Source organism: Bos grunniens, chromosome 8 (genome assembly GCF_055505025.1).
Source record: "Bos grunniens cultivar Pamir isolate PY7600 chromosome 8, Bosgru_T2T1.0, whole genome shotgun sequence".
Classification (NCBI taxonomy): domain Eukaryota; kingdom Metazoa; phylum Chordata; class Mammalia; order Artiodactyla; family Bovidae; genus Bos; species Bos grunniens.
In genome coordinates this window covers 70,144,703-70,160,254 of record NC_141172.1, presented here as the reverse complement: position 1 = coordinate 70,160,254, position 15,552 = coordinate 70,144,703, and the positions used below count along the sequence as shown (strand labels likewise).

At 45.6% G+C, this 15,552-nt stretch overlaps 1 protein-coding gene and 1 non-coding gene across 2 annotated transcripts in view; one reads left to right on the top strand and one right to left on the bottom strand.

Annotated features, from left to right (window-relative positions):
* The window catches only part of LOXL2 (lysyl oxidase like 2), a 113,165-nt gene that overhangs the window by 37,373 nt on the left and 60,240 nt on the right, over positions 1-15,552 (top strand). Inside the window, exon 3 of the mRNA XM_086416444.1 lies at positions 3,918-4,093. Coding sequence (XP_086272570.1) covers positions 3,918-4,093 — 176 coding nt within the window. The remainder of the gene's footprint in view (positions 1-3,917; positions 4,094-15,552) is intronic.
* On the bottom strand, positions 7,077-7,212 carry LOC147367382 (small nucleolar RNA SNORA2/SNORA34 family). Its single transcript, XR_015132207.1, has one exon. It is a non-coding gene; the product is annotated as a small nucleolar RNA SNORA2/SNORA34 family (small nucleolar RNA).

Sequence of the window (15,552 nt, the reverse complement as noted above, 5' to 3'; positions counted from 1 at the left end):
GAAAGTGAAAGTCACTCAGTTGCGTTGACTCTTTGTAACCCCATGGACTGTAGTCCGCCAGGCTCGTCTGTCCATGGGATTCTCCAGGCAAGAATACTGGAGTGGGTTGCCATTTTCTTCTCCAGGAGATCTTCTGGACCCAGGAATCTAACCTGGGTCTCCTGCATTGCAGGCAGATTCTTTACATTCTGAGCCAACAGGGTGCTAATTTCAAATGCTTCTTATCAAAAAATAAAACACGCCCTGGGGCATCTGTTTTGCAGCTCCTGCTGGTACTTTTAGCTAAGTGTTGTCCTATTTCCCATCCCCTTAGTCAGGGTGGTTTCTCTGTCTGCAGATGGAATAAGGGCTCTGTTTCTTTTCACCGTCTCTGTCCATTCAGCAGCTTTTCTGAAGACTGTTCCATAGAAGAGGCCCCGCTTCAAACGTGGAGGGTCTTTTCTGTTGCTAGTACTTAGCAAGACAAACATTGGTTTGTTGTTGAAACAGCAATCGATTAGGGAGCATGTGTTTCAGTGGAGCTTGATGGCTTGGAAACGAAGCCAAATTGAGAAACCAGTTGGAAAACCTGAGCCCAGATGTTTTCAATAAGCCTTTTGTTTCCCTTCGATGCATCTGAGGTTCTCTCGTTTGAGCCCTGAGCTGCCATCTGTCATAGCAGACGCATTTCATCTGGGGCCTCGAAGTCCAGAGGCTGACCCAAGGTTCCCGCTGACCTTGAAGAACCTCAGATTTTCTTTGGTTTTCTCATCTTTACAATGGGAGTGTTTTTATCTGCTTTTTCATTGCAGCGAGGAAGCAGCAGAATTCCTTGTTTTCTGACTTACTGGGAGGAGGAAGGAGAAAGGGAAGGTGAACACATACTAGGCACATTCATAATCTAATTGAATCTCCATGGCGACCTGTTTGTTAGTATCATTGTTTTCACTTGAGGAATGGGCTTGGTGAAGTAGTTGACCTAGTCACATGGTAACCATGCCAGAGGCAGAGAGAATTTGTTTTTTGTTTTGTTTTTGTGGCTGTACCACATGGCATGTGGGGTGTTTATATCCTGACCAGGAATGGAACCCATGCCCTCTTCACTGGAAGTGCAGAGTCAACCTTTGAACTACCAGGGAAGTCCTGATGCAGAGAGAATTTGAACCTAGGTTTTCTGACTCCACTCTACTGTAGAGTCCTTCTGGAGTCATGAGAAAAAGGAGAGTTTTGACTCTGTTTTCTTTCTTTGTGTAGTGATGCTTATAAAAATCACTACTTGAAACCACTCTAGCACTTAAAATTTTTTTTTAATTTTAATGGTGGTAAAGTACATATAACATAAAATGTGCCATCTTAACCATTTATCAGGGTACAGTCCAGTACTGTTAAGTACATTCACAGTGTTGTGGACCCACTTTTCATCTTGCAGAATTAAAACTCTATACCCATTAAATAACCGCTCCTCAACTCTCCTAACCCAGCCCGTGGTAAACTCCATTCTACGCTCTGTCTCTGTGATTTTGACTACTCTCAGTACCTTATATATATGGAATCATACAGTATTTGCCTTTTCCCGACTGATTTATTTCACCTAATATAAGGACTTCAAGGTTCACCCATGTTGTCGCGAGTGACAGAATGCCTTTCCTTTTGAAGGCCGAGTAATATTCCCGTGTACGTGTAGACTACAGTTTGTCAGCGGATGCTTAGGTTGCTTCTACATTTGGGCTATTGTGAAAAGTGCTGTGATGTACATGGGTGTGCAGATATCTCTTTGCCACCTTGCTATCAATTCTTTTGAATATATATATTCCCAGAAGTGGGAATTGCTAGATATATGGTAATTCTATTTTTAATTCGAGGAACCACCCTGTGTTCTTATAGGGGCTGCATCATTCTGATAGGGATAAAGTAAGATAATCAAATAGTTTAAAAATCTCACTAAGAGCTCATAGATAGAGAGGGAACTTTGGAAGACCCCTGTAAGTGAATGATCACTCAAGAAAGCAGATTTGCTTAGCAACAAAACCGTGCAATAGAAGCGTGAGCCAGCCCTCAAGACAATAAAACAATGGCAGAAAAATAACACCTGCATCCTGCCATTGGGGTCAATAAGTTAATGATCCCTAGGTCATGCTCCTCTGTGCACACTGAAAACAAAAATACAGGAGAAAGAAGACATTCTGAAGTAGAAGACCCTCATTATACTGAAACCTGACATGGCTTACCATATTTTAGCTTATGCTACTAGCTTTTAGCTAATTAACATAGTACCATGACAGATTGGGCCAGTTGGGCCACAACGAGACAAAAATCTCCCCCACTTGATGTGGAAGAGGAGCTGATGATAGAAGCCTGACATCTACTCAAGAATGAGGAAGAATGTGGTCTTCTCCCCTCCCCGTTTTTCCTTTGACTATAAAAATGTAGCCTATCCAGCTCTTGGGGCATTGCTCCCTTGCCTGCCTGCTTGTATCTCTCACAAGCATTTGATATTAGCTTTTTGGTTTTTTCTTTTTTTTGAAGGGGGCAGGCACACAGTCCAGCATGCTGGATCTTAGTCCCCAACCCAGGGATCAAACCTGTGCCCCCTGCAGTGGGAGGTGGAGTCTTAACCACTGGATCACCAAAGAAGTTCCAGCATCCTATATTTTTAAATCTATCTCTTACCTATCGTTTTGCCTCTCACTGAATTCTTTCTGCACCAACATGTAAAGAACGTGAGCTCCTCTGTTGCAATGTTACATTTCTGCCAACAGTTCACAAGGATTCCAATTTCTCCACATCCTTGCCAACACTTGTTATTTTCTGTTTTAGTTTTTGTTTTGGTAGTAGCCATCCTAGTGGGTGTGAGATTGTGTCTCATTGTGGTTAACCCTCTAGCATTTTGCACTTGGAATTCCCTACTTGCTATAAGTCAGATAAATATGCACAGGAGGTGAGCAGAGACCCACCAGGGACTCCCAGACAGATTGCCTGGCTACAAACCAGCCCTGCCTTCACCTGACTTCTGAAGCATGAAGGGGAGGCTCTGTGGGTTAGTCTTGCTGGACCATCTCTGAATCAGTGGATGGGAAACATCAGGAAGTAGGAAGAGACCTGAAAGCACCAGGATTTGGGGTTCAGGGAGATGACCTCACATTGTGAGTTGCCTTCTGTGAGCATAACTAATACCATCACCGTCATCATCATCATCATCATCACCGTTTTAAAAAATATTTATTTTTGGCTGCTCTGGGCCTTCCTTGGTGCCCATGGGCTTTCTCTAGTTGTGGAGAGTAGGGGCTACTCTCTAGCTGTGGTTTGCCAGCTCAGTAGTTGTGGTGTACGGGCTTAGTTGCCCCATGGCCTGTGGGATCTTCCCAGACCAGGAATTGAACCGGTGTCCCTTCATTGGCAGACAGATTCTCAATTACTGGACCACCAGGGAAATTCATCATTACCATTTTTTTAGTAACTCTGGACTAACAATAAACGAAGCATGTGTCATGTACTATCTCTAATCTGCACATGGTCCTGCCATTTAAATGTCATTATTATCCCCACTTTACCAATGAGAAAAGGAAGCTTTGACCAGGGTTATAGAGCTGAGTGGCTGAGCCAGAATTAGTATCAAACAGCTTAGGGTCCAAAGTCCCTGTTCTTTCCATTATACCATGTTACTTCGGGTTTAAATCTGATTTCTACTCCGATCATTTTCAATCCACCACATCCCTATATCACATCCCTCTGCCAGGGGAATCCAGGAGGGTCTTGAACTGTATGAAGTATTTCAACACACTGAAAACCAATTGATGACCCCACACAGCTGCCAAAATTAGGGAAAATTCCTGTTTTTGTGTACATAATCGGTGTCCAAATGCACCCAAAGACTGAGCCCAAAGACTCAGACCTACTCTGATGTGGATCTTGGCTTCTCTCTTCTCTGCTTCCTTCAGGGCCCATCTGGTTGGACAATGTCTACTGCACCGGCAGCGAGGCGACCCTTGCAGCCTGCTCCTCCAATGGCTGGGGTGTGACCGACTGCAAGCACACGGAAGATGTGGGTGTGGTGTGCAGTGAGAAAAGAATTCCTGGGTTCAAGTTTGACAATTCGCTGATCAACAACATAGAGGCAAGTCATGTGCTTTATTTTTTCTTCAACTGAAGCATAGTTGACTTACTGTGTTGTGTTGGTTTCTGCTGTATGGCAAAGTGATTGTTTTATATATATATATATATACAACACACACACATATATATATTCTTTTTCATACTCTTTTCCATTATAGTTTGTCACAGGATGTTGAATATAATTCCCTGTCTATGTAATAGAATCTTTTTAGAATTTTTATTTATTTTTAAAATTAAATTAAAAGCAATTTAATTTAAATTGCTTCACAATTTTGTGTTGATTTCTGCTGTACAACAATGTGAATCAGTTACAATTAAGTACATATATTCCTTCCCTCTGAGACTCCCTCCCCTCCCCCCATTCCACTCTCTAGGTCATCACAGAGTGCCAAGCTGGGCTCCGTGTTACACAGCGTGGCCTTTTGTTTATCCATCCCAAGTGTAACAGTTTGCATTTGCTAATCCCAGCCTCCCATTCCATCCCTCCCCCACCCTCGCCTCCCTTGGCAACCACAAATCTGTGAGTCTGTTTCTCTGTTTCAGAGATAGATTCATCTTTGCGTCATATTTTACATTTCACATATAGGTGATATCATATGGTGTTTCTCTTTCTGATAAGTTCATGTGCCCTTGATGACTCTTTCATGTGAATGTTTCCCTTCTTCCATTTAACTCACTTTTCACCTATGATTCTAAGAAGTGTGTGTGGTCACTTGGAGGGGTGGGACCTAAACTCATCATTTGGTGCCAGGGCAGTTGAGGAAGCATTTCTGAAGAAGGGGATGCCATCAGAAGCAGAGAACAGCTTAGACAAAGACACAGAGGTATAGAGTTCTCTGTTAACTGGGCCTAAGCAGGTCAATACCACTCAAGACTGTAGATCCTGAATCTGGAAATAGTGTGAAATGAGGGTAGAAAGGAGGCCATGAGAAGACTCAGCTATGTTCAGGAGCTTGCCCTTTGGGCTAGGAAAATGTATCAGCTAGCAACTGCAGTGTAACAAATTACCTCCCTGCCCCTTATATTTTGCAGCTTCAGACAACAAACTTGGATTGTCTCAAGTAGTTTCTAAGGATCAGGAAGCCAGGAGTGGTCAGCCAGTTGATTTTTCTCAGAACATCTCGTGAACTTGCAGTCACGTTGTCAACTAGGACTGGGGACTCTTCTCCCAAGTTGACTACTGTGGTTGTTGGCAGGCCTTAGCTTCCTTCTGGCTGTCAGCTGGAGCCCTCTGGTCCTCTCCATACAATCGCCCTATAGGCTCCTTGAACATCCTTAAGATATGGTGGTTGTCTTTCTTTAGAGTGAATGACTCAAAAGAGAAAGAGAGAGAGGGAACAAAACATGGAAGCCATGTCTTTCCCAGCGTCCTCTCAGAAGTGATGGTCCATCATTTCTGCTGTATTTTATTGGTCATTCACATCAACAGTACGCCTTGTGGGTGGAGATTACCCAAAGATATGACTCCAGAAAGTAGTGGTCACTGGGGGTCATATTGGAGGCTGGCTGTCACAGGACAGTTGTCCCCTAACTAGCAGGGGATCAGAATCACTTTTAAAATGCATCAGACCTCCTGAGTGAGGGTCTCCCACTAAGAGAACAGCTAATTTTTTTTAACTCTCTCAGAGGATTCTGATGCTGCCAGCCCAAGTCAACATTTGGGAATGGCAAAAGGGCTTGTGATCCTTCTTCTAAATTTATGGCTAAATTTCAGATTTATCTTTTTTACAAGTGCTCCAGCCAAAGAATAGAATGAACAAGCATTTAATGCTCTCCTCTATGTGGGGCTTAGGGCAGGAGGAAGAGGCAGCCAAGACTCCTTCCTCAAGGAATGTGCTGGATGTTACCCCCAAGGCACTACGGGATCGTCCATGAATCCAGGACAAGGAGCCTTTTCTGTGCTGTAGTTTCCAGCTGGCCTCAGACTAATGCAGAAGAGAATTGATTCTTGAAATTGCCCTATTTGGGCTTCAGAGGAAGTTCTCCCCAGACTGTGGTCTTTACATTTTCCTCCCATGACTCACTCTGCCCTACTCTTTCTCATATGCTCTGAGAGCGCACTGAGATGCTGGGAACTGGTCCAAACCTGAATGACAGTGTGGAAAAGGATTTCCAGCCTTCTCTCAGCCGGCAGCTTTGAGACCACTTCTGGTTGACAGTCTTCAAATGCTGCTGTTTTATTTGGGATAACCAGAAGAGATGGTTACAGAGTTGATGTTGTGTATCTAGTGTTTTGGTTCCTGATAATCTTGCTTTATCATGAAGGTTATAATTTGGAAGGTGGGCTTATCCAATCCAGTTTCATACTTTTCATACTCTTTATATAACTTCATATGAAGTAATTAGCCACCCCCTCATATAATGCATCTCATCTTTCCAATGAGATTGGAAGCTCCCAAAGGCAGGGGTTCCATCTAGTTTACCATTGTATCCAAAAAAAAAAACGATGCTAGGTACCTAGAATTTTCTTCTCAGGAATGAAAACCAACATTATCCACTTAATGAATTCGTCATTGTTGTTTAGTCACTGAGTTGTGTCTGACTCTTTTGCGACCCCATAGACTGTAGACCACGAAGCTCCTCTGTCTGTGGGATTTCCCAGGCATGGATACTGGAGTGAGTTGCCATTTCCTTCTCCAGGGGATTGAAACTGTCTCCTACTTGGCAGGCAGATTCTTCACCACTGAGCCACCTGGGAAGGCAGGTGAAGAAGATCCTAGGATAAAATATCAAGCTAAATAGCAATGAGAAATGCACAGAAGCAAATCATTCCTTCATAGTATTGCCTTGCCTAATAGGACTATGAATTTATGTGTGACTTTTTTGGGGGGGAGTCCACAGCATTTTTTGGTTTTTTGGTAGTAATTGGATTTAGCAATATTATTATTCTAATGATCAAGTTAAATCAGGGATCTCTGAATTTTGGAATCCCAATATTAATCAACTACAAATAAGTATTAGCCCATATCTATCATCAGTGACTGAAATGTTTCTTTCTAATGAGTTGACCATTCCATTACGAAAGTTCTGAAGTGGCCAACAGATCATAGATAGAGATTTCTTCAGGCTTCTGCTTGAAACAATCACTTCAGCAAACTGCTAACCTTGATTCAAGGTCAAATGTGTGACATCTTTAATGGGCTTTTGTTCATCCTACATCCTTGGGATAATCCACTTGGATTGTCAAGTGAAGATCTTGACTTCCAGGCATGAGAAAGTCACTGCTAGCATGAATCAAAAGTGGATAGGCCAAAATGCCAGTGGGTTTTGGACTGGAAAAATGAGAAGACCCATCTGCCACTAGGGAAGAATCAAAAAAGTTCTGAAAAAGAACTCTGTGAAGGGCACTTCAACAGAAAAGTGTTTATGAAATTGCCTGTAGGGTCCAATTCTAATGCTTAGCCTTTAAAGGGGAAATAAAGGATTTCCCTGGTGGTCCAGTGGCTAATTATGCTCCCAATGCAGGAGGCCCGGGTTCAATCCTTGGTCAGGGAACTACATCCCATATGTCACAACTGAGAGTTCACGTGCCACAACTAAGGATCCTGCATGCTGCGATGAAGATCAAAGATAGACTCAGCCAAATAAATAAATATTTTTTAAAATAAAGGGGAAATAAGATGGGTCACAGAGAAATTAAAACCTTCGTTGTCTGGAAAAGGCAGAGAAATGACCAGGGGAAAAATATTTTAGAGAGAACTTCCTTGTTGTGGAAGGGCTGAGAGTCCATGATAGGAAATCTTAGCACCTATCTCTATTCTGGACGTTTATTTGTTGGGGGTCTGCTGTGTACACATCACGGTCTGGGATACCATTGGAGCAAGTAAACGTGACCCTTGTTCTCAAGCCCTTATAACCCTAGAAGACAAGATGCATGCCTTGGGGAAATTTGGAACATCATTCCAGGGCAAGTAACCTGGAATGATCTTCCAGGTAATCCTAAGTGGGTTTACAGTAACCCAGAGAGGCTTAGCTGGGAGGAGTCTGGTTTCAAGGGCTAGATGACTTCCACAGCCTCTAAACTTGGCATTTTCCTAGAAGACCTCCCTCTTGCTGTCATACGAATCAGATTGGTTACCAGGGACCAGACTAGGAGCTTTCCTGTCTAGCCAGGAATACTGTGAAAATTTTCAGTTGATGAGCAGTCCCCTGTAACCTCTTCCCTTTGGTATCTGCTTAAAGTAGATCATTAATGGGCCTAGATTTCAGGGTGTCTGACCAGAACCTCGGACAGCTGCCAGAAGATTTTTCTATCCAGGACTTCGTGGCTAAGCTTATGCTTATGGGCAGGGTTGGCCTGATGGGTAGGGAGCCACCCAGACTACCTACAAGGGATATTTGTGGGATGTGACAAGTTTCTCCGAAATACCTCATATAATAGCTGTGTCAGTAGCTGAAGTCATGGAATCATTCCTCTTGGCTAGAGAAATGTACCCTGTTAGATGTGTGTGGACCAGGGAAGTTCTGTTGTTGTTGTTCAGTTGCTAAGTTGTTTCTGACTGTTTGTGATCCTATGGACTACAGCATGTCAGGCCTCCCTGACCTTCACTGTCTCCTGGAGCTTGCCTAACTAAGTTCATGTCTATTGAGTCGGTGATGCTGTCTAACCATCTCATCCTCTGCTGCCCTCTTCTCCTTTTGCCTTCAATCTTTCCTGGCATCAAGGTCTTTTCCACTGAGTCGGCTCTTCACATCACGTGGCCAAAGTACTGGAGCTTCAACTTCAGCATCAGTCCTTCTAATGAATATTCAGGATTGATTTCCTTTAGGATTGACTGGCTTGATCTCCTTGCTGACCAAGGGACTCTCAAGAGTATTCTCCAATGCCACAATTCGAAAGCATCAGTTCTTTGGCACTCAGCCTTCTTTATGGTCCAACTCTCACATCCATACATGACTACTGGAAAAATCATAGCTTTGACTAGATGAACCTTTGTCAGCAAAGTGATATCTCTGCTTTTTAATACACTGTCTAGGTTTGTCATAGCTTTTCTTCCAAGGCGCAAGTGTCTTTTAATTTCATGGCTGCAATCACGATCTGCAGTGATTTTGCAGCCCAAGAAAATGAACTTTGTCACTGTTTCCACTTTTTACCCTCCTATTTGCCATTAAGTGATGGGACCAGATGCCATAATCTTAACTTTTTGAATGTTGAGTTTTAAGCCAGCTTTTCACTCTCCTCTATCACCCTCATCAAGAGACTCTTTAGTTCCTATTTGCTTTCTGCTGTTAGAGTGGTATCATCTGTTTATCTGCGGTTGTTCAAATTTCTCCCAGCAATCTTGATTCCAGCTTGTGAGTCATCCAGTCAGACATTTTACATGATGTACTCTGCACATAAGTTAAATAAGCAGGGTGGATTGAGAGCATGGGGTCTTAGATGCTGAACCATCAGGGAAGTCTTGGAATGTGTTCGGGATGAATATAAGGTTCTATGTCAAGGTTCATGATGAAAAAATGGAAAAAACAGCTACAGAGCAAAAGCCAGGAAAAGAGACTGAAAGTGTTAATTGTATTTAAAAGAGACTGAAAGTGTTAATTGTATTTAAAAGATCCCTGAAAGTGATTGGTTGCCTAAAAGCTCAGTATAAGCCAATGGTATGGCTGCTAGAAAGTGTGTGTAAACTGATACACTTGGTTGAGGGGAAGGGGACATTTTTCCTAAACTCTTCGCTTTTTGGACCAAGAAGGGAGTGAATTTCCAGGGCCATCTCTTAACTAGGTCATCCAGAGTAAGGACCAGCCAGGTGGACACAGGTCTGGAAACCACATCACATGAGGAAATGAAGACATTGTGTCAAGAAAACAGATAAGATGGAAGAGATATCGGTCCTCTTCAAATATTGAAGTGCTACCATGGAGAAGAGCGTTTGTACTTTGGCTTAACTCCCAAAACTAAGATGAATGGGGAGGGATTGGGGTGTAGATTTCAGCTGAATATGAAAACTCTTTAAGGCTGAGTGATGGGGCTACACATTTCAACACCACCCGAGGACTCTGAAGCACAGGAGACAGGCTGCCCTGTGAGTGGTGAGCTCCTTGTCCCCAGAGTAGTTTAAGCAGGAACTGGATGAGCTCCTGCAAGGAATATGGCAGCCAAATCCCTACATGGGAAGGACACGGGATGAGATGATTACCAAATTCTAAGACCCCATGTTTATCTGCATCTCTGAAAGTGCACCCAGCCAGCCCGCACAGGGGGCGCACACTCGCTGACTACTGGCAGTGATCACCACTGTGTGTCAAACTACCCCCACAGCTCAGTGGTAAAGAACCTGCTTGCAGTGCAGGAAAGCCGGGAGATGCGGGTTCGATCCCTGGGTCAGGAAGATCTCCTGGAGGAGGAAATGGCAACCTACTCCAGTATTCTTGCCTGGGAAATCCAATGGACAGAGGGGCCTGGGGGCTATAGTCCATAGGGTTGCAAAGAGTTGGACTCAACTGAGCACACACACACACACGACCATTGTGTGAATTGGGGTCATGCCTGTTACACACACACACTCACACAGACACATGCAGAGAAGGGATGTCTGCTACTGTGTGTTCTCATGTTCTCTCTCCATCTCTGGCACATCATGACTTTGGCCTTGAAAGCAGACACTTTGCACCCTCACTGTTGTACATCACAGTGAAAATTAAAGCCCCACCTCCCCTCGATGTCCCCCAGGTGGGGCTCATAAATTCAAAAGTGGCCAAGAGTAGAGAGTCAAGTTAATGACTTCTCTGTGTCTTGTGACCCCAGGCACAAATGATCAGTCTATTGAAGATCACAGAGACACTCCCATCTCTTCTCACCCTTATTTTGAATGGATGTGACCAGGTTCTAGCATATCCACCCTCGTAGACACCTGGAGGTTGAAGACAGATCACAGACCATTAGAGATGACCCTCACAGGCTTGTGCCTTCTCCAGAGCACATTGAAATTTCCCCAAGCAGCGAGTGGAAGAAAACGGCATCCGTCTAGACCAAGTTCATCCCACTCTGGGATGCCAGAGGCGTGAGTCACTATGCCCTGGGGCCTGGAGGATGGAATTTCACTCTATGAGCTAACTGTGCTTCCGTGGAGTCCTACATCTGCCTGGGGCATCCTCAGGGGCCCCCGACACTTCATAAATTCCCTTCTAGAGGAGGGAAAAAGTGCTTCTTCCTCAGAAGGATGACCCCTCCCAGGGAGAGTTTGGCCAGAGCACAGAGCAAGTCCACTCCCTTCTTTAAGATGAGTTGGTTGATTTCGATCCCTTCCAGCTATGACAGTCTGTAATCTGGAGTGGCAGTGGTTTCTCCTTCAGAATGGCATGGCATGCACTCATCATTTACAAGGGGGTTTAAACAATCTGTAGGGGGGAAAAACCAGATGATTTCTGGAAAAGTGCATGCAGACTGTAAAATGTTATAAGAGATTTGCCTTACTGCTGATTCACCAGCCTGGGTTCATTTCTTCCAGAAAATTAACCGATCAGGATCTCCATCCTCCCCTTTGCTATGGTCTAAAGTTTTAGACCCTAGAGTGGGAGGCAGGACCCCTGAGTTCTGGCCCCTTTGGAGCCTGAGACTTGCAACTGTATGTCCAGAGGGACTGACCCTTCTTGGGTCCCTGGACACCTCACTGTAAAACAGCATTTTATACAGGGGGGAGAAAAATGAGTCTCGGGCCAATTCTCAAAACCTTCTTCAAAAGAGGAAAGCAGGAGCAAATAATAAATGTTCAATACTGTTGGTTTAAAGTGCATAGATCTTTTCTAAACCTATAAAACAGAGCTCCAAGCAAACCTCCCAGGAGTTCAGAGGCTCTTAAATCGAGAGGCTTTGTTTCCTGTCTGTGGCTGTGGACAAGTTGGAAAAAGCATTAGATAAGGGGAGATTACAAATCCAGATGCCCTTGTGAGCAGCCATCCCTGCTCTGGCCCGTCTGCACATTGCTAAGTCATGTGCTCATAGAGAGGCTCGTGGCTGGGGCCGGGTGCTGTTAGGTCAGGGAACATAACGGGTCTTTTCCTTTTCTTCGGCCTCCCCACTTCACTTTCTTCTCTACTCATTTTTTTAAACTTATTTTTATTTTTGGCTGCTCTGGGTCTTCGTTGCTTTATGTGGGCTTTCTCTAGTTGTGGTACAGGGGGCTTCCCATTGTGGTGGCTTCTCCTGTTGCAGAGCACAAGCTCTAGGGTGCACGGGCTTCAGTAGTTACGGTGCGTGAGTTTGGTTGCCCTGTGACATGTGGGATCGTCCCAAACCAGGGATCAAACCCGTGTTTCCTGCACTGGCAGACAAATTCCCAACCCCTGGACCATCAGGGAAGCCCTCTACCATTTTTGAAAGGCTCTTTTGCCAAAGCAGTTAGGTTCCCAGAACTGATTAGAAATCCTCCAGCTGTGAGATTTAAGGGTGGCCTATGGGCTTTCCTGGTGGCTCAGACGGTAAAGAATCTACCTCCAATGCTAGAGATCTGGGTTCGATTCCTGGGTCAGGAAGATCCCCTGGAGAAGGGAATGGCTACTTATTCCAGTATTCTTGCCTGGAAAATTCCATGGACAGAGAAGCCTGCTACTGCTAAGTCACTTCAGTCATGTCCAACTCTGTGTGACCCCATAGACGACAGCCCACCAGGCTCCCCTGTCCGTGGGATTCTCCAGGCAAGAACACTGAAGTGGGTTGCCATTTCCTTCTCCAGTGCCTGGTGGGCTACAGTTCACGGGGTTGCAGAGCCAGACACAACTTAGCAACTAACACACACATCCTCTGAGTGGCCTTAGAGCCCCAATTTCTCCTTTGTGACAGCAGGCAGCCCAGGAGGACTGGAGGGGCCAGGAGGAAGATGGAGCTGGGAGGGTAATATTCACTTCCAACAGTGGGGGCATCCGGTACCCCTCCCCTCCACACTCTCACCTCCTACTGGAGGGACCTGGAGACCTGAAAAACCTCTTTCTTCGGCTCTTAACCACAGGGATGGAGGCTGTTGTGCATTTTTTAAATTCCAGGAGTCCAGGTTTTTATTAGTCACAGTTAACTGCCAAATGCTTCAGGGCTTTCCCCTCAGCAGCAGCCTTATCATCCCAGCATCTGGGGGCTCTTGAGGGTGGAAGCCTGAAGCCAGAAAGGGGTAATTAACTCTGTGTGCTAAGTCACTACAGTCGTGTTCGACTCTGTGTGACCCCATGGCCTGCAGCCTGCCAGGCTCCTCTGTCCACGGGATTCTCCAGGCAGGAATACTGGAGTGGGTTGCTATTTCTTACTCCAAGGGATCTTCTCAACCCAGGGATCGAACCCAGGTTTCCTGCACTGCAGGCAGATTCTTTACCATCAGAGCCACTAGGGAAGCCCATAAATAACTCTAGAAAGGTCCAAACACTTCCCAGACAGGAATTTAACCCCCTACTCCCCATGAGAGAGGAGGCGCAGCAGATTGTCTTGGGTGGTTTAGGAAAGAAACGGGGGTCTGTTTTCATCTCTGTGCAGTTTAGAAGGCGGTGGTCCCTCCGAGCTAAATATAGCCCTACTTCCCCAGACGGCTGCTGTGTAATTGGCCGGCTTCCCTCTACGGCAGAAGGAATGGTAGCAAGTGGGCAGTTTGTGTTGGACCCTTCAGTAAGTGGGGAGAGGGCCACGGTGGGAGCCCACCGCATCTGCCCAACTGTCAAGCTGGACCATCACATGCCACTCTCCTGGGTTTTCTCTCCCTGCCTACAGGGAGCTTGGGCAAGAAGAGGTATTATATATACCCTGTCTGGTGCTAACATTCCATGATTCTGTTTATCGAAAGCCTGACATGGTCTGGGCTCACCAGCCACCACAAGGGGCACAAGAGAAGGAGTTCGAGGGTGACCTATTTTTCACCACATCCAAGAACTAAAAGGGCATTTATGCAGCTAACAGAACAGACTCTTCGAAACTGAGCACATTCTGGCAGATTTGGAAACTCTGACTCCTGGCCACTGTGCTGTACCCAAAACCCTTTGAAAATCATAAACACCATTATAATTGTTTGTAAGTTGAAAGAAATAGGTAATGTTTTACTTACTCATTAGATGAAATCAGTGACTAAGTAGCCTTATAATTTGTTTTAGATGAAATAAATGAATGGTAATATGTACTCCAACTGTAAATTTTTTAAAAATTAATTAATTTTTGGCAACTCTGAGTCTTTGTTGCTCTGAGCAGGCTTTTTCTAGTTGAGGCAAGAAGGGGCCTGTTCTCTCGTTGTGGTGCATAGGCTTCTCATTGCGGTGGTTTCTCTTGGTGAAGAGCACAGGCTCTAGGGGCTTGGGCTTCACTAATTGAGGCCCTCGAGCTCAGGTTCAGCACTCGTGGCACAGGGGCTTAGTGGCCCCATGGCATGTGAGGTCTTCCTGGACCAGGAATTGAACTGGTGTCCCTAGAGTCTTAACCACTGGACCACCAGGGAAGTCCTGTACTCCAGCTTTGAACAGTGTGGATGGGATGGTAAATTGTGCAGCTGTTTCAAAAGGGAGAGGTTCGTGGGAAGAGATTTGTGGGCGGGATTCTCTATGGAAGAAGTAGAGGCTTGAGCTGGGCTGGAGAAAGCCTCTCTCTGCCCTGGTCAGGAAGGTCTTTTCTGTAGGGTGGGGCTTCTGATATGACTAGGGTAAAGGCTGGTGACAAGGGGACCAGGTGGCCCATTAGAGTTAGCCCGCCAGAGGGTTCAGTGACAATGACTGCCCCCGCCCCATCTCCATGCGGCTGTTGCTAAGGCAGCTGGAGGCTGTCTGCTCATTCATTCATTCAGTACATTTTAATTGAGCACCAGATTCTATGCTGGGTACTGGCAATCACTACTGATATTCAAGGACAGTCTCACCATCCTGAAGTTTGCTGTCCAGTAGTGGAGAAAGGGGCTTCCCTGGTGGCTCAAATGGTAAAGAATCCGCCTGCAATGCAGAAGACCAGGCTTCCATCCCTGGGTTAGGAAGATCCCCTGGAGAAGGGAATAGCTACCCACTCCAGTATTCTTGCCTGGAGAATCCCATGGACAGAGGAGCCTGGTGGGCTGCAGTCCATAGGGTCACAAAGAGTCAGACACAACTGAGCAACTAACACATACACACAGTGAAGTCATTCCTTTGCCACTATGGTGATGGTTGCTAGGATAAGAGGCATCAGGTACCCACCCTGGGAGCGTGCTAGGCGGTTTGGCCAGGTCCACAGACTTACTTGATCTGTGGCCTCAGCACTCCCGCGGCTTAGAGGGACCAATTGCAGGCATAGGTGTCGTGCCAGCTTCCTGCGGTCAGCAGCCCTTGCCTGGTCTCCAAGGAAGCAGCCTCTGTTACCTGCTCCACTGCTTTCAGGTTGGAAAATGAAACAGAGCATTTGATTCTCCAGCAGCGTTGCAAAGCTCTTGATTTATAGGAGAAGGGCCCAGACGGCCAGCTTTCTCCTCTGGTGGTTCGGCATGACCTCAGCTCTGGTGCCACTCCCATCCTGACCCCCTCCACCCAGGC